Source organism: Eulemur rufifrons, chromosome 23, assembly GCF_041146395.1.
Source record: "Eulemur rufifrons isolate Redbay chromosome 23, OSU_ERuf_1, whole genome shotgun sequence".
NCBI lineage: Eukaryota > Metazoa > Chordata > Mammalia > Primates > Lemuridae > Eulemur > Eulemur rufifrons.
The window spans coordinates 26,160,810-26,180,693 of record NC_091005.1 but is presented as its reverse complement, the minus strand read 5'-3'; the positions used below and the strand labels follow the sequence as shown (position 1 = coordinate 26,180,693).

Sequence of the window (19,884 nt, the reverse complement as noted above, 5' to 3'; positions counted from 1 at the left end):
ATTCTATTTTCATTCCTTGCATAATCTTTACCCTTAACTGATATTTTTCCTCTTTGCTTACCTCTCTCTCTAAAATGTTAGCTACATTAGAAAAATAATTATCTTCTTTATTGTTTTATTCCCAGCACTTATAGCAATGTCTTGCAAATAGCATGTGTTCAAATAATGTCTTGAATGAGTGCTCTAGTTCATGTTCCTCTTAAACCAAGACAGAATACATTTCTGTTGGTGAGACTATATTGCAATTACTATCTCCCTTTGTTCTATAGTCTATATTTTTGTTTGTGCAGTCTAAGATTGCATTTACTTTTTATGGCCAGCTTATTATACCATACATTCATTTAGTTCATAAGGCATAAACCATATCTTTTATACAATCATTCACTGCATAACATTTCGGTCAACAGTGGACGGCATCTATGATGGTGGTCCCATAAAATTATAATACTATATTTTTACTGTACCTTTTCTATGTTTAGATATGCAGATACTTAGCATTGTGTTACAGTTGCCTATAGTATTCAGCACAGTAACATGCCGTAGAGGTTTGTAGCCTAGGAGCAAGAGGCTATGCCATATAGCCTAGGTGTGTAGTAGTCTGTACCATCTAGGTTTGTGTAAGTACATTCTATCATGTTCACCCAATGATGAAATCATCTAATTCTGTATTTCTCAGAATGTACCCCCATCGTGAAGTGATGCATGACTGTACTTCAGTTGTTTTTTGTGCGCACACATACATGGTCGTTTATAGATTCGGCCTCATAAGTTTTTTTTTTTTTAATCAGCATGTTTTAGGGGGAGGGCTAATTAAGAACTAATGGTAGGGTTTCTAAAGAGATATTAAACTGAAACGAAAGGTCAGTAGGAACCCAGGAGGTAGGCCAGATGGCACCAGTTGACAAATTTAAACTGGAAATATTTTATTATATTAATAGAAGTTTAGTGCAAGCTAAAAAAGAAGAATCTGTTGGATAAATTTTCAAAGGGCTCAAGTTTTCTCTTCCTATTCTTAAAAGAAATGTAGTTTTGTTCTACCAGGTTCAGACCCAACATTGGAGTTTTATCCTTTTTTATCTAAATATTATTCTCTTTGGAACATGGTGTGGAAATAAGTATAATCCATACTTCAAGAATTTTTTTCTCTATTATCCATCCCCCACTTCCCTACTTTTCCTTTCTTATCCACCCCACACCCACACACCCTGCTGTCAAGATGTTAGCCCTTCTTGTTTAGAATTCAGACTTCTGAGAAAATTAAAATATTAATTACTCATAATGCATTGTATACAAAAAACAAGTGTACTTTAGTAAAACCAATTCTCATTGTCCCCTTTTAAACCCCAAAAGAAATTTTTTCCTTTGTATTTGTTATTAAGACATTTGGAAACATTGTCAAAAGAATTTAGAGCATTATGGTTAGTGTTACCAAGCCAATTAGGCAACTGTTTGGTTAATTTGCTTACACTGTTGCCCTTCTACTTATTCAGGAACTATCAAAGCTATGCCTATGGATTTTCTGAGAAACTATCAAGGCAATACCTATGGGTTTTGTCAGACTGCCTCAACACTCCAATCTGTCTCTTAGTGTGGAGAAGAATAGGTGATTGCAACTTGGTATACTACTTTGGAAAGGTTACTGATTCCTAATAGATTATCATAATTTTTTTTTAAGAGGGAAAAGAGATTTCATAGATTGTCATAAATTTAATGCTTTATGAACTTTGTATCAACAGTCACCTATGTAGGAATAGTAGGTGAAGATAATACTTAGCAAAGTGATATGTGAAGAGTTGAACTCCTTAAAGCATGATATTTCAGTGTGATAGGTTCTTGGCCTATCTATGCCTCAATTCTTTCATCTGCAAAGTTAGGAATAATATTTGGTGGGGGGGGTCGTTACTAAATAGGAATATCATGAAATCAAATTTAAAATTAAAACAAAGAAATTGTGGGAATTTGGGGGAAGAAAAATGTTTTATTGAGCAACTTATTCAATAATTTTTCTTTTTTAGTCCCTCCATCCACCCCTCAAAGCATTTTAGAAAAGATGCCATGGAGAATTTATATTATTTACCAAAGCAGTATTTATATATGTTTCAATTATTTATCTGTGATGTGATATTTTGAATTGTTGTATGGAAAGAGCTTTAAATTTTCTAATCAAATTATAGAACTCGCTCTCTAGTTTTTGTTTGTCTTTCTCTCTCTCATATTTTTTAACGCTCTGCTGACTGGTTTTCTGTGGCCCACAAACATACTCACGTTCCTGATTTGACTGTAGTACCATTTTCCCTTCATTTATTTAGGAAGAGCATTTGACATTCACTCACTGTATCTACTTCCTTTCTTCCCATTTACTTCTAAACCTACTGTAGTATGGCTTCCATCTCAACCACTTCATTAAACTATTTCTTATTTCTTGCCATTAACCTGGAATATCTTACAGTGCTATAAAGTAAAGAAGTACTTGAAATATGATGAGAGTATGTCAGATGAACACAGGAACTAACTTGTAGGAGCTGCAAATGGCCAATGCTAGGACAATTTTAACAAGTAAACAATCATAGTATTAGATTATAACCTGTAGAATAAAATAAATATCCACAATTCTGTATTGTAATTAATTAATAGATAGCTCTTATTTACCATTAGAATTCTAATTGAAAATGTGGAAGAAAAAATGGAAATAGAAATTACCCATTAGGCAAATACCACAGTAATAATTGCTATAGGCAAAAACCATCTTATATCCATGAAACAAAAGTGTACTTGTACCCCCTAACCTATAAAAAGAAAAGAAAAAAAAAAGAGCCATCAAAGCGTGCTAGAATTATTGGGCAAATGCATGTGAGAAGCAGGATATTTGCATAGTCTCAAAATATCTCCCCATAAGATATGTATTAATTAGAAAGGACATTTACAGATGAGAATCATGGCAGACACTACTTTAACCAAGTGATCAAACAACTACTTTAACCAGTCACCAGTAATAAGACATTGACATCATATACTCCCTAATATCACATACTGAAAAGAGTGCAATATCACATCACAGCAATAACAATAATAATACCTAATATCTCTGAGTATTTGTGTGCCTAGCTCCATGCTAAGCACTATCTATTAGGTTTCACAACAGCCCTATAAAGTAGATACTATTACTGTCTTCATTTTACTGTTGAGGAAGCTGAGGCCCAGGTAAATGATGAAACTTAGGACCAGGGACCAGGGCCCAGGGCCCAGGGCTGGCTGACTCCAAAGCCCATTCCCCTAATCACAAAATTATGCTAAGAGTACCTTTTAGTGTTAGAGGTTATTCATGGACTGATGAATTCAACATATTTAATGTTGTCAATAAGTAGTGAACTTGCTAAGATTTTGTGGTTTGATGTTTTAAAAATATACTTCTGACTCATTTGGAAATGTTAAAAAAGCAACATAAACTATTGTAAAATAGAAGGTTAAATTTTACTTGTTTTTATATCATGTATGGCCGTTTTCTAAGTCAAAAATTTTTCCTCAAGTATTCTGGTATTTTTATTGAAACTGCATAGCAACTCTGTATATAAAAATCTGATTCTGGGCCGGGCGCGGTGGCTCACGCCTGTAATCCTAGCACTCTGGGAGGCCGAGGCGGGTGGATCGCTCGAGGTCAGGAGTTAAGACCAGCCTGAGCAAGAGTGAGACCCCGTCTCTACTAAAAATAGAAAGAAATTATATGGACAACTAAAATACGTATATATATACAAAAAATTAGCCGGGCATGGTGGCGCATGCCTGTAGTCCCAGCTACTTGGGAGGCTGAGGCAGTAGGATTGCTTAAGCCCAGGAGTTTGAGGTTGCTGTGAGCTAGGCTGACGCCACGGCACTCACTCTAGCCTGGGCAACAGAGTGAGACTCTGTCTCAAAAAAAAAAAAAAAAAAAAAATCTGATTCTGGGCCAAACGGGGTGGCTCACACATGTAATCCTAGCACTCTGGGAGGCCAAGGCAGGAGGATTGCTTGAGGTCAGGAGTTGTAGACCATCCTGAGCAGGAGTGAGAGCCTGTCTCTACTAAAAATAGAAAAAACTGCCGGGTGTGGTGGCATGCGCCTATAGTCCCAGCTATTCAGGAGGCTGAGGCAGGAAGATTGCTCGAGCCTAGGAGTTTGAGGTTGCTGTGACCTAGGCTGATGCCACGGCACTCCAGCCCAGGCAACAGAGCGAGACTCTGTCTCAAAAACAAAAACAAAATAAATAAATAAATAAAATAAAAGTCTGATTCTAGCTGGGCATGGTCGTGCATGCCTGTACTCCGGAGCCTGAGGCCAGAGGATCACTTGAGCCCAGGACTAATCTAGCATGGGCAACATAGCGAGACCCCATATCTAATTAATACATAAATAGCGCAAAGATGGGAAGGTACAAAATAAAACTGATTATTAAAAAAATTAAAAATCTGATCCTGTTACTTCTCTATATAATCATTTATTGATTCCCTAATTCCTTTAACATAGTCTAGATATTTTAGCGTTACCTATAACACTTTTTATAAACTCATTACATTTCAGTCCTTATTGTTTATCATTCTCCCAAATGCATCTGGTTTTCCTGTCATGCCAAACTACTTGTTTTTCCAGAATATAACTGTTTGAAAATTTTCTTTATTATTTAACGTTTCAAATATACACAGTAGCTTATCTGTCCGTACCCAGCTACAATAGCCGTCAATCTGTGGCCACTGTTGCATATATACTACCCTCTATCATACCCACCCCCTCCATGGATTATTTTGAAGCACATCTCCATTATATCACTTCATCTGTAAATATTTCAGTTTATCTATCTAAAAGAGAATTTAAAACACAATCGCAAAGCCAGTCTCACACCTAAAAAAAACTATTAATTCTTCTGTAATCAAACATTTGGTCAAAGTTTATATTTCCCCAGTTGTTAAATATAAATGTGTTATTACAGTTGGCATATTCAGGTCAGTACCCAGACTTAAGACATATCAACCAAATGCAGTGGTCCACTTGTTACGTTTAGTTATGTCTGTCTTTTTTTCTTTAAGAGGTGGGGTCTTGCTACATTGCCTAGTCTAGTCATGAACTCCTGGCCTGAAGTTATCCCCTTATCTCAGCCTCCTTCCTGAGTAATTGGAACTATAGGCGTGAGCCACTGAACCTGGATATTTTTTTTAACTTTTCTTTTTTAGAAAAGGAGTCTCTTATGTTGCCCAGACTGGTCTCGACCACCTGGCCTCAAGCAATTCTCCCACCTTAACCTCCCAAGTAGCTGGAACTACAGGCTGAAGCCGCCATACCTGACTTGGTTGATGTCTCTTTTAAGTTTCTCTTTTTTTCTTCTTCTTTTTCATTTTTCAATTAATTTCTTTTAATCTATGCTTCCCCTTTTTTTTTGTTTTGTTTCTTACAATTTCTTTTTTAAAAGAAATGGAATCATTGTTGCTGTAGAGTTTCCCACATTCTGGATTTTGCTGATTGCATCCCCATTTTGCTGATTGCATCTGTATTTTGCTGATTGCTTAAACATGTTCCTTTCTCCCCTGTGTTTCCTGTAAGTTAGATAATAAATTTTTTATTTTTACAAAAAACCGAGTTTTACGAACATCTATTTTCCTGGACTGTTAAGTGGATGATTGAAATAAAGAATACTTAAACAGTATTACTATATCAATGCAAATTCAAGATTATGACACTTTAAAAAAGGGAATGTCATACTTAGCTAGAAGTGGAAAGCTGGGTACTACTGTAAGTCACAAGATGAAAATAAGCCTTTTAATTTATTAACATGGCAGTTCACAGATGTGAGGAAAGTGAAGTGAAATCATTGTTACACTTTCGTCCAAAACTTCTGAAAACAAATCTAAGGGTGAAACTCAGAAAAATACTTTAACAGATTATAATTTTCTCTTGGATCAGTTTTTTCCCCTTTTCTCTTTTATAGTAAGTATATTGGTAACTTGAAGAAAAATGTTGTGTGCAACAAATAAAAACCAAAATAAGTCAGTACACTAATGTTTGACACATATTACTAAAATTAACTATATATCCATTATTTTTAGAAAGTTGAATTAATTATGAACATTTAAGTAAATAATTATTATGGTTCTATTTTTAAAACTGCCACACTAGTTTTACTATAAATAATTTAAAAGAACTAAAATGCCTTATAAATTATCTTTATAATACCAAATTACTTCAGGTATTTACTTTCCTTTTGACTGCAGAGCTTTTAACTCTCTCCTGTTTTGACTTCCATGACACCACTCTCTCCTGATACCTCTTTCTCCTTGCATTTGTTTGTCTTCATTAGTCTCTCTTCATGCTAGCCCCTTAAACTTGAGGTTTGGGGGTTTCACTACTGGTTTTCTTTTCTTATTTCTTATTGTGTCTCTAGACAGTAAAACTCTCACTCAAAGCATGCTTTCTCTATTCTTTTATCTTGTCCACTGAAACCTTCATCTACCTGGTCCCCCAGCCTAAAGCCTGAGTCCTCCTCTTTTGAGAAAAGTTGGAAGATTTTTAGCTACAATGCGGTTATGTCTATGTGGTTGAAAATTCCTGGGTTCCTTTTTAAATTTTTGCTAAGGAATTATATCTAGTTTATTATTTGAGACCCTGTATTTCTTCATGTTATTTTGAAAATATGTCATGTAAAACTTATATTTTTCCCCCCAGTAGAGGAACTTACTCTCTATAGTTGCATGTATAGAAGCCATGTGATTATTTTCCCCTTCTCTTTTTGGAAATTTATAATTTCTGCTCATATCCACTTGTACAACTAAAATAGTTGAAATGGATGAATTCCCCAGTGTGGGTGGCTAGGTAGGTGGGAAAATTATTTTACCAGAAGAAAAGAGACCTAAGTCCCCGTTCAGATTTTAAAACTTCTAATTTCTCGCCCAGATCTCAAATCTCTTTCCCACATAAAGGAAAGAGGGAGTTACAGGTGGTGTAAAAAATTTCTAATTTCAGTAGAGGCATGAAGTGCATCCATAAGGACTAGACACTGTCCTTTTCTACTCTATTCCTTTTTTTTTTTCTAGTCTGGAGCCAATAAATTTATATCATTATAAATTGCTATTAGGTAATGACCTGTCATTCGAAAAATGCTTATACTGTAAAATCCTTGAGTTTCCCCAGTACTGAAATATGATATCCCTAGTCTTCATGTACTCCTCCCAGTTGCTGTCAAAATAATGTATTAGATGTGATATCATCTTTTTCTTTTTTATGAATATTTGGATATGATATTAATATATGTGCCTTTTATGTATTTATACCATCATTTAGTATACAGGTTCTTGGGGAGCAAGGCCTGTCACTTTATTTTAAATTTTTAAATAATTTGGTTTTTTTGTTGTTGTTCTTTTTTTTTTTTTTTTTTTTTTGAGACAGAGTCTTGCTCTGTCGCCCTGGGTAGATAGAGGGCAGTGGCATCATCATATTTCTCTACAACCTCAAACTCCTGGGCTCAAGTGATCCTCTTGCGTCAGCCTCCCGAGTAGCTGGGACTGTAAGTGCATGCCACCACGCCTGACTAATTTTTCTATTTTTAGTAGAGACAGGGTCTTGCTCTTGCTCAGGCTGGTCTCAATCTCCTGAGCTCAAGCAGTCCTCCCACCTCGGCCTACCAAAGTGCTAGGATTACAGGTGTGAGTCACTGCGCCCAGCCAATAATTTCTATTTTGAAATCACAAACTTACAGAAAAATTGCAAGTGTAGTATAAAGAAATTCTTCTACCATACTCCATTTGAGAGTAGGTTGCAGACCTGATGCTCCATCATTCCCAAAGACTTCAGTATATATTTTCTACAAATATTTTCCTACATAACCACAACATAACTTTAATAGTGGAAAATTAATACAGCAGGAGCTATGGGGGACTAAGAAGAGAAAATGAAGTACAATTAAGTAGATTTAACAATTTGATGACTGCTTAGACAAAGGGGTAAGGGGGGAGAAAAATCCATAACATTGTATGTTTGTGGGTATGGGTGAATTGGGAAATGACCAATGTGAACAATGTTTAGTTATTTAACACCTGAATGTTGATGTTCTATGGGAATATAGTTTAAAAATACTGTATTGCTGTAGTAGAAGAAACGTTTGATCATAGATTCTTTATCGTCTACTGTTGAGATTTATTGTTAAACAATTGGGATTTTGAATCAGGTAATAGAATCTACTGAAACACTTTATAGGAGAAGTGAGATATTTGGGCACTCCTCCTAGCTCTGAGAATGGAGAATGTCAGTGAATTAAGAGTAATGAAAAGGCCGGGCGCGGTGGCTCACGTCTGTAATCCTAGCACTCTGGGAGGCCGAGGCGGGTGGATTGCTCGAGGTCAGGAGTTCGAGACCAGCCTGAGCAAGAGCGAGACCCCATCTCTACTAAAAATAGAAAGAAATTATATGGCCAACTAAAAATATATAGAGGAAAAAATTAGCCGGGCATGGTGGTGCATGCCTGTAGTCCCAGCCACTCGGGAGGCTGAGGCAGTAGGATCGCTTAAGCCCAGGAATTTGAGGTTGCTGTGAGCTAGGCTGACGCCACGGCACTCACTCTAGCCCGGGCGACAGAGTGAGACTCTGTCTCAAAAAAAAAAAAAAAAAAAAAAAAAGAGTAATGAAAGAGAACAGCAGGGGAATCCACATCTTATATTCCAGCCCTGACCTCTCTCTCTAAGGATCCAGTCCCTAATTTCCAATTGCTAGAGCTTTCCATTTCAAACTCAGTATGACAAGAATTAAACTTATCATATACGTTCTTTCTTGACTAGGTTTCCTATTTCTTTTGCCTTCTCTTGGTCTAGAAACCAAGTACTGGCTCTTCCTGCTCCATAACCACACCCCACCTCTATCTAGTTGATTGCTGTATCTTTGAAAGGGCACTGGAAAAAAACAAATTTCATCCTAGCATTATTGCTAGTATCTCTGCAATTTTGAGAAAGTCACTTACTTTCTTTTGTGTTCAAATGAGTCTCTGTAAATTATGATGTTTGAACCAAATTAATAAAATATATTGGTTGAGAGCATGGTCTCCATAATGAGGCCCTCTTGTCTTTTAATCCCTGCTCAGTAGCTGTGTGATCCTGGGTGCGAGTCACTTCACTATGCCTCAGTATCCTTGACTGTAAAATGAGAATAGCAGTAGTACATATCTCACGGGGTTGTTTTGAAGATTGAGTCTATATATATGAAATATTAAGAATTGTGCCTGGCATATAGTAATCACTGTTTTAGTTCCTATTGTTACCATTAAGATTTTTGAAATTGTTTGCTCTCTCAGTTCCATTCTATCATTTTGTAATGCTGCTATAAGAGGCTCTCTCCTATTGGCTACTCCCCTTATCGCCAGTATCATTCAGGATTCGATTATTTATTAATACACATAAAATGCTTAGAATAATGCCTGGCAGTTAGTAAGTACACAGTGTTAGGTCTTATTATTATTTTCATATCAGTGACCTCTCAAGTCAGTAAGATCCTTTTCTTGCTCTTACTGGTCCTCTGCCTATAATCTCTCAAAGTATTCAGATTGGTCTTTCTAGGACACTGTTTAGATAGTGTTGTTGCTCTGTTTTGAGGCATTTGGTTCCTAAAAGGAGAAAAAAAAAATACCAAAAACAATGTTCTTTGATAGTGATATCACAAGACTAGCCAAGACCAGCTAAAAAAATGGCATCAATGAAAGCGGTAAGGCCAGGCGTAGTGGCTCACGTCTGTAATCCTAGCACTCTGGGAGGCCAAGGCGGGAGGATTGCTGGAGGTCAGGAGTTTGAGACCAGCCTGAGCAAGAGCGAGACCTCATCTCTACTAAAAAAAAAATCTGGACAACTAAAAATATATAGAAAAAATTAGCTGGGCATGGTGGCACATGCCTGTAGTCCCAACTACTCGGGAGGCTGAGGCAGAAGGATCACTTGAGCCCAGGAGTTTGAGGTTGCTGTGAGCTAGGCTGACGCCACGGCACTCTAGCCCAGGCAACAGAGTGAGACTCTGTCTCACAAAAAAAAAAAAAATGGAAAGCGGTAAACTTAAATTGTGAAGTAGTGAAATTTTGTTTAAAGGGCATTGCTTATTAAAATACTGTCAATTTTTATAGAAAGAAAAGTTGTACTGATGATCAAATTCAAGTGGACTTGCTACTTATTTATTTTTAGCCAGGGACTAAACCTAAAATTTTATCTGAAAAACTCAGCAGTTCAGTTAAAATAGAATGTGAGAGTAAAGGTCAAGAAGGTTTTATGAGTTTTTTTTTTTTTTTTAGGTTAGGAAAATAAATTAATATATTCATTTAGGTTAAGAGAATGAAAAAATTTTAATGTGGTTAGTAATTCTCTATAAATAGCTCTCATTTGTTCATTTCAAAATTTTAAGCCTCTTTTTAGAATTTAAATGAAAATAGCTTCATTTCTCTATTTTCAAAATAACACTATTAGCTTTTTGTTAGAAAAAAATCACGAGACCTTATCTAATTTCTTTAAAGAGAAGTCACTTGTTATGTGTTCATTTGCACGACCTGCTCTTTAACCCTTTACTCATCTGAGCTATTTTCATATTTTAAATATTTTGGAGTATCATGGAGAAAAGTATTTTTCTCTAGTAAAAATTGCATTGGCTTTTGCTTTTTAAATATTGATAGCCACATAATGCCATTTCACCACAGTTTTAGTTTTCAGATGATTTTTTAAAATCAGATTTTTGTGTATATTTTTTAAAACTTTACTGCAGGGAAATGGCAGAGTGAGAGTTAATGTGTTACATGGAGGGAAGAACAGTCCATTGGGGGTTAAATTGCAGAGTCTAATGGAATAATAACTGGTAGCACCATCTGCTGGCCTACTTCCGCAGAAGGAGTCAGTATTTTTAACGACATCTCTAATATTCATGCTGATGCATTTTGATGCTTTGTGCATTCATTTCTTTCTGTGCTTTGTTGGAATCTGGCTATCTGCTTACAGCTATTGAGGAAACTCAGCTTTTTAGGAGTGTTTACAGCCTTTTTCCTACCTAGATAGGATGAACAGTAGATACAAACTTGCCAAGGCAGAAATGTGTTGATAAATCAAAATGTGTATTTGTGGAGGGTTGTGCATCTCTTGGTTGCAGCTTGCTAAATAGGCCATTTAGGAATCTTCTTTCAATGCTTTTTTCTTGAGCACTGCCTGGGGTGGTGGAAAAGCAGAGGGCAAGCCTTTGTCTGACGCCAAAAATGTCTTCAGTGAAGAGGCCAAGAGGAAGGGTAAGTGAAAGCCTGAATGAGTGGGAGGAGGAGGGGTTCTTTGGGCTAAAAGGCTAATGGGATTGAATAACCTTCCTTATTACTGGCTGCTGCTGCGGGAGTCGTACTGCATCGCCATCTTGAGCTTGTTGCTGTTTTCTCGAGTCTTGGTTATTTGTTATAGCCTGTAGGCCTTAAGGTGGCATTTTAGTGAACGATTCTAAACCCTCCTTCCTTTCCCAGTGCTGCAGCACTGCTATGAAACCTTTGATGAGGCAGGTATAGAAAAGATATCCAGTAAAGCACACTGGAATCAGCATGAAAATGTGTTTGGAAATTCCTGATGTTTTTTTCCTTTGCTATAGTGAGAGGCATGTTTACGGGTAAGAACATAACAAAACTGTGATCTAAGTATATGTGGATGAATGCGTGTTTGAAGAGGAAATTCTTTTTAAAATGCTCTTGATCTGCTTCCTGTGATATTGCTAAAATATTAATAATTTTAATGTAAAACTATAAAACTTGTTTCTTTCCCGAGTTGCTTGAGCAAAATAATTATGATATAGAAAAAGAAAAAAAATTCACATTTAACTCTTTCATGGGAAAACTAAAACTTTCTCTAATTTTAAGTATGGGAATGTCTGTTTACTAACTAGCTATGTTGCTGCATTAAAATGATTTAAATGATTTCAGGTTCTAGTTCTAGTCTTAAAAGAGAAGATTTATTTTTCTAAAAATCACAATAAACTGTAAGGAGTAGTCATTCTAAATTAAAATTATTTTTAAATTTATTAATAATGTTCAGAGTTTTGGAGTAGAGACCAAAGAAAAGACTTTTATTCCAAATGCACAGAATATTTACAGGATAAAATTTTAATCAACTGTATCTACAGGACAAAATTGAATCGACTAACCAAGAATGCTGTGAAAAATATCAATGAATCTATATTATCCTTCTATAACCCTCATTTTAAAAAGTAGCATTTGAGCTGTTTATACTAATTTCTAGATAAGCAAAATGTCTTAATTTTAAATTTGTATGTAGCACTCACATAAACATTTCTCATGTAATTTTACTTCTCTATTTAAGCTTAATTTAAAAAATTTAGATATTTATGCCAGTTGTTTTAGATGTGCTTTGGTATATTCTATAAAAATATATTTTGGTTTCTCTAGCCTCCATCTTCCAAGAAGAGTGATGGTTCTGGGACATATACTAAGTTGCAGAATACCCAGGTGAGGGTCATGTCTGAGAAGAAGCAGAGAAAAAAGGTGGAATCAGAAAGCAAGCAAGAAAAGGCTAATCGCATAATATCAGAGGCCATAGCAAAAGCAAAGGAGCGTGGGGAACGCAATATTCCACGAGTAATGAGCCCTGAAAACTTTCCTAGTGCTTCAGTTGAAGGAAAAGAGGAAAAGAAAGGTAGAAGGATGAAATCCAAGCCAAAGGACAAAGACAACAAAAAAACAAAAACTTGTTCTAAGTTAAAAGAGAAGACAAAAATTGGGTAAGTTGGTTAAGAATTAAATTTAATTCCTTTCAATTTTTTCTTTCTTTTATTTTATTTTTTTCTTTCAGCATATTACAGGGGTACAAATGTTTAGGTTACATATGTTGCCTTTGCCCCACCGGAGTCAGAGCTTCAAGTGTGTCCATCCCCCAATTTGTTCTGAAAGTGCAACCTGTCTAACCGTCTGCTTTTCATTTGAATGTGATATGTTTACTCCCATATTAGCTTTAAATTGCTAGATACCATGTGTGCCTTATTTCCTTTTTGAATGAATTAGATAATATTCCAGGATCTCCTAAATTTTATTGTTCTGTGAACGTAGCTTTTTGTACATTAATATTAGTAAAAGGGATTTAAGATAGGAAAATGTTTCAGTATATGAAAATGAAACAGGAAAAAAACAAAATAAAAATCCATATTGCTATGCCAGTTCCAAATTTACTTTCTTCACAGAACGTGCATTGAAATTCTTTATAAGATTTCTTTACCTCTTAGCTGTACTTGTGCTTCACTGGGTACCTCATAGTTTGGAAACATGAAATACAGCATTATAAACCCACGACTTTTGACTAAATGGAATGGCAAGAGAACTAAGACCATATAAACAATAAGCAGCTCCCAGCTCTTACCAATTTACTTCCATACAGACTCTGATTTGCTTTATGTAATAAAGAGGCCAGGTGAGGATTAATGCTCCTAGAGAATTATAAGAACAAAGAATTGCTCTAAAAGGATACATTAATCCTATGTATTTTTATTTGACTGCTTATCTAAATACATTTTCAAAAAATAAAATACAATGTTATTTGCTTTATATGTGTGTTTTACATTATCTAAGGTCAACATAGTTTAGAATTATTTTTTCAGGACTATTTGGTCATTTCTGAAGGCTTTATGTAGAGTCTTACATGAAGTGTGTAATCTAAGTTTTCTCTTTTTCACACACACAAAAATACACAATAAAGAAAGAATTCCCTTATGAAAATCTTCATTTGCTTAAGAAATTATTGGTACATTATATAGATATTTAGAACTAAATTTATAAACCACATTAATTCTTAGCATTTTAAATGCGACCACCAGATTATTTAATTTGGTCCTGATGCCATTCATTCCAAACCATTAAATAATATGGCCTCTCTTGTTATAATATATCAATAAGTAATATTGATTTTGCATTTTATTTGCAGACAGCTAAAATGAAATTTGAAAGTTAGATTTCTACTCCTTTTATTTTTTTAAAGGTATTTAGTATGAAAGTAACTTATTTTTCCAAAATTCTATCTAGTTTTAATTTTGGAAACCCCATATTAATCTTTTGCTATACTAAAAGTTAATACAATTAAGGTTTTTCAGTTTTAACTTGGCTCAGAGATCTAGACAAAATAATATACCATTTGGAAGGGTAACATTTTGAAAAACAATGCATAAATCAAGAGGAAATTGGTGAATTTCAAAAGTTATAGTAACTATTATTTACTTTAAATTTGGGGGGAGCAAAAGATACCAGAAGTGAATCTGGTTTAAGAAAAAACATTGTACATAAGGGAAAATCAGAAAGAATTAAATTAGAGAGAAACATAGATTTTTAGAAAACATAAATTAATATGGTAGGGGATTAGTAGCACTACAGTGGAGTACTGATTGTTTTTGTGATATTTGTATTTTTATTAGAAGTTGGTAGATTATTCACAATAAATTATTTTAATATTGCACAGCATTGATCAGTTACTTTTTGTAGAGGTGCAGTCTGTACAAAACAGAGAAAACAGATGAGGATTGTACTGGAAATGATATTCTTCCCGTTTTGGCTAAATACATGGCGAGATATTGAGTAGTGGCTAGAAAAGAAAAGTTGTTGCAGTATAGGCCTTTTCAATAGAGGAATTTATAAGTGGCAGGCAGGCAAGTAAAATTAAAGCTTGACTGTGTGTTATTAAGCTGTTGGAGTAAAACAGTATCTTGACCATCTGTATCAGTCAAAGACAAAAATGATCATCATGTTGGAAGAAAAAGCATAGTTGGAATAAAATGAAATTTGCATACTGTTCAGAGTTCCAGTGTTAGCCAATTGAAATATTTCATTACTATGTGTTTCAATGAGCCTCTATACTTTGTAATTTTGAATTTGCTGAGTTTTTAATTTTTGTGTGAAGAATCATTTAAATAAAGTTCAGTTGCATCATTTTAACTAGCAGCATTTTATGATATACTAAACATTTCCTTTTAAAAATCTTATTTTTCTATTAATTTTAGCAGAATTAGGCTGTTATTAATATCAAATTATTGATATCAGTTAATTTGGAAGGCAGTGTATGATGCAGCTTAACCACCAGCAGTGAGAAATATAAATTTAAAAAGCAACTAAAATTTGTAAACAGTAATTGTGTTTATTTAACCCATAGATGTGATTTGATGTAGTCTAGGAAGACTAATTTGAAGAAAAAAATACTGCCTCTGCTTGCTAATGTGCTTGAAACCTTTTCATTATTTGTCACTTTTATGGATTGATTTTTTTTTTTTCAATGCAAGGAATATCTTTTTCAGAACACTTTCTTGTAGTCTCATTTAATTTTTACAATTTTGTGAGTTAGGTTGGGTATGCAGTATGATAATATAGTTAAATTTTTTGGCTCTGGAGCCAGTTGCATTTGTTCAAATCCTAGTTTTATCACTTACACTCAGTGTAACCCCAGAGAAAATACTTAAGTTCCTCAAGCTTTATGTTCCTCATCTGTAAAATGGGGGTAATGGTAGTGCTTGCCTTACAGTGTTATTTTGAGGATTAAATCAGTTAATAACATTTAAAGCATATAAAACAATACCTGGAATATGCTTAGTGCTCTGTAAATGTTAGCCATTATTGTTTTCTGAAAATATAAATAACATGTAGCTATTTAAGGAAACAGCCAAGGCTAGAAGTCACACCCCTTCCTTCAAGCCATTTAGCTACCTAGGTTCTCCTTCCATTAAGGCTCTGTTCCTAAAAAAAAAATCAAACAGGAAAACATGGTTGCTGCTTGTTAAGGAGGATAATCTTTGACATGAGCATGCCTCTGCTTATCAGGTTATCTAAGGTAACATTTAGGATAAATAAATTTTGTTTGAAATATGCCTGGCGTTTGAGGACTTTGTTCATGGTTGTGTGGAAGGGTGTGAGTTGAAATGGAAATGGCAGGTACAAAATGAAGGGTGAAGTAGGACTTGAAAGCAACGTTTTTCTGCTTTGATATTTTTCATGACCTTCACAGTCAGCTTCTAAAAAGCTGCCTTTCATGTAAAATAGCAGGTATTCCTTCAGTAACAGTGGGTACATAATAGATGCTCCATGAATGGAGTGGAATGAATTTTATGGAATGAATGAATGGAAAAGACAATCAAATATTAAATGATACCAAATGATTGAATTTGATTTGTTAAATTGAGAGCAAAAATGGCAAGCTAATTCATGCATAAAACCACAGGGACAAAACTAATGGTTTAGTAATAGTAGTTCTATTTTAAAATAAATTAGCAAAATTCATTCTGAGACCTCCAGTAGAATTTTCTTACGGCTCTATTTGGTTTTAGATTATATAATGAGATTTCACATGATTTGGTTGCAGCATTTTTAAATTTATGATTTATTACTGTGACATTTAAATTATGTTTCCATGTTGTCAGAATTTACTTCTTTAGGTTACTGATTATTTAACTGACATAAGTAGAATGCTTTTGGTGCTTAAAAATGTTCTCATAGTCCTATAAATTTAATCAATTATCGTTCTTCATGATTAAACTTAAACTCTTTCCTTTTTGTATTATTCATAACTATTCTTTCTGTTTGTTGCAGGAATACTAGTTATCAGGTACTAGAAACAGCTTTTCTCTTTAGTTAAAGTATAAAATATCTAAATGTAGATATATTTATCAAACTCTAGTAAAAATTACATATAAATTATGTTATGAAAAGAAACAATAAAACATTAAATTAGATCTCAATTATTTTGTGCTTTTGTTTGCTAGTCTTTTGAACCTTCGAGAAGGAAGGAAGAAAATAGCATTTATTAATCACCTGCTATCATATATACACATGTATATGTATGTATTTTTTAACAAAACTAACATGTATGTCCACATGTACGTCTTTAAAGGGACATTTCCATTTATATAGTAAAATCTAAAAGAAAAATAATAAAATCTGAGAGAAAAAATATTAGAAATTGTCACTTTATAGTTTGTTAATAAAGTTACATAGGGCTCTGCTTCAAGTTTTTCTGATAGGAATTTTGAAATAATATCTGCTTGAATAAAATATACATGTATTCATTAATTGTTAGTATATAATAAATGAAAAGCAGTTGTAAAAATGCATGGTATACATTTATTATGATTTTTAAATTAATTATATGCCATTAGTAGACATAAGTTCTGTAATTTTTCAAAACCAAGCAGATAAAATGTTTTACTGGTTTTACTGCATACTTCTAAATTATAAAACTCAGTGAAAATCTGGTTCATATTCATCTTTGGAAAGAGTTAATATATACATCACACATTATTAAGAATTTTGAATAAGATTTACAGTTCCATTTAAAAAAATTTTTCCATTACATGAAACATACAAATAAGATTTGTCATTAGCAAAAAGTTGTACATATGGCACTGAATTTAATTGATTGTGAGATACACCATTATTTTATGTGTCAGAAGGAAAGAAAAAAAAATATTGCCAGTTAAAACTATGGCATATTAAATGAATCTGATTGCAGAAATGTTAGTATTTGAAAAAAATTTATATCTTTTAAGAATTAAGCTGTGTTGATAAATATGTTGATTGATTAATGCTTAACTAATAATTGGATCCTTAGTGAAAACAACTCAGTGAATTTCACCTTTTTGTAAAACATGATATCCAACTTTAAACAGGAAGTAATGAATAGTCAAAGTTATCAAACGCTTATAATACAATGTTACTTTCACATATTTAAGGATTACAGTTTTAACTAACATAAAGAACCCTTTTATAACTTGTTTTTTCTAAATTGAGTTTAAGCTGAAGTCTTGAGTTGAACTTTAAATGGGAGTCATTTCACCAAGTTAAATGTGTTTCTTTTTAAAAAAGGTTTATATTTGAGGACTTTCAAAATTACCTCAGTACCTTTCACTTGGCTTGCAAAGCAAAAATGTGAAATAGTATTTTTGCCTGTTTTCTTCACTTATGATGAATTGGGTGTATTAATTACAACAAATGTACTAATTGGGTACAATTCATTGTCCAATTATTGCAATGAGAGAATGAACAGGGGCAATTACAGATTGGTACAGTGTAGATTGCAGCTTGTTACATAGCACCTACTAATAACATGTGGGCAGGATTTAGATGAGTGCATAAATTACATCGGGAAATCAAATATAGACATGTCAAGTATAAACACTGCAGTTTTCTAGTGCCTATACTTATCAAATGAATTAACATTTCACATTCATACCTTAGTTTGAAATTGCCCTTTGCTGTCAGAAACAACCCATCTTTTGATATTTAGTTTTTTTACTTGTCTGAATATCTGTTGTTACATTTTGCTAACACTGATAACAGATTTCTTTAATGTTTTTAAAAAACAAAACTTGGCCAGGCACAGTGGGTCATGCCTGAAGTCCCAGCTATTCAGGAGGCTGAGGCAGGAGGATCACTTGAGTCCAGGAGTTGGAGGCTGCAGTGAGCTATGACTGTGCCACTGCCCTCTAGTCCAGGTGACAGAGCAAGACCCTGTCTCCAAAAAAAGAAAAAAGCTTGCACAAAGCCTTTATTATTAATATATTCCATTTTAAATTCTGTATTACTTTGTTACTCGTTTACCTTAGAGATATTTCTCCTTAGAATAGCAAACCGTCAGTTTATTTGAAGAATGTATTCTTAACAAAATTTTATTTTCATTTATAAAGAAGTTTTATTTTAGAATTAATACAGTAAACTCTATTGGGTATTTTGCTTAACTGATTTTATTTTTTCTGCTTTTGAAACATCTGACTTCCTTCAGATAACATTTATGGCTATTTGTTATCATTGTATAGGCAATAGAGATATCCGGTTGCTTGAAAGTCAGATAAACTTAAATCTTAAAAATTTACTAAAAGATAATATAGTTTCATATTTCTCTTTAGGCATTAAACTGTATTTTCTCTTGTTTTGTTTTGTTTCGTTTTGTTTGTTTGTTTGTTGAGACAGAGTACTGCTCTGTTGACCTGGCTAGAGTGCAATGCTGTCATCATAGCTCCCTACAAACTCCAACTCCTGGGCTCAAGTGATTCTCCTACCTCAGCCTCCCGAGGACTCCTGGGACTACAGGCGCATGCCACCACGCCTGGCTAATTTTTTTTATTTCAAGTAGAGACCGTGTCTTGCTCTTGCTCAGGCTGGTCTCAAACTACTGACCTCAAACATCAAACCCTGGCCTTCCACAGTGCTAGGATTATAGGCGTGAGCCACTGTGCCCAGCCTAAGCTGTGTTTATTGATATTAAATATCTGCTGACTGGTTGAAATATATGTGTCATTTTATTTTAAAGTCAGTAAGATATGTTGGAAATAGTAATCTAGGAATAAAGAGACTTTTACTGTCTTTTACTAGATGTGTGACTTTGGTAGTTTTTTCTTTTCTTTTCTTTTCTTTCTTTCTTTCTTTTTTTTTTTTTTTTTTTTTTGAGACAGGGTCTCCCTCTGTTGCCTGGGCTAGAGTACAGTGGCATCATCATATCTCACTGTAACCTCCTGGGCTCAAGCAGTTCTCCTGCCTCAGCCTCCTGAGTAGCTGCAACTACAGGTGCACACCACCATGCCCAGCTAATTTTTCTATTTTTTTGTATAGATGGAGTCTCACTATGTTGCTTAGGCTGGTCTCAAACTCCTGACCTCAAGCAATCCTCCCGCCTTGGCTTCCCAGAGTTCTAGGATTATAGGCATGAGCTACCATGCCCAGCCCTTTTTTTCATCTTTTAGAGCTGAACTTTCATTATCTGTATGGTGTAACCAATACCTCCCTTGCCTATCTTAGAGTTTTTCTCAGAATCAACTAAGATATTGTAGCCAAAGGCACTTTGAAATTTTAAATGTTCTCTAAAATAATTTCATTATCCTAAATATTTATTCTTAGAGTTT

The 19,884-nt window shown here is 34.2% G+C and overlaps 1 protein-coding gene across 8 annotated transcripts in view; it reads left to right on the top strand.

Moving 5' to 3' along the window:
- The window catches only part of LOC138373898 (chromodomain-helicase-DNA-binding protein 9), a 231,781-nt gene that overhangs the window by 108,281 nt on the left and 103,616 nt on the right, over nt 1-19,884 (top strand). For 3 of the 8 annotated variants that reach the window (XM_069456537.1, XM_069456538.1, XM_069456536.1), the window contains exons 1-2: nt 11,361-11,619; nt 12,413-12,744. In XM_069456537.1, coding sequence (XP_069312638.1) covers nt 12,482-12,744 — 263 coding nt within the window. In that variant the 5' untranslated portion in view covers nt 11,361-11,619; nt 12,413-12,481. Of the gene's footprint in view, nt 1-10,874; nt 11,258-11,360; nt 11,620-12,412; nt 12,745-19,884 lie in introns of those variants that run through there. The other 5 variants (XM_069456533.1, XM_069456532.1, XM_069456531.1 and 2 more) reach the window with 2 other exon arrangements.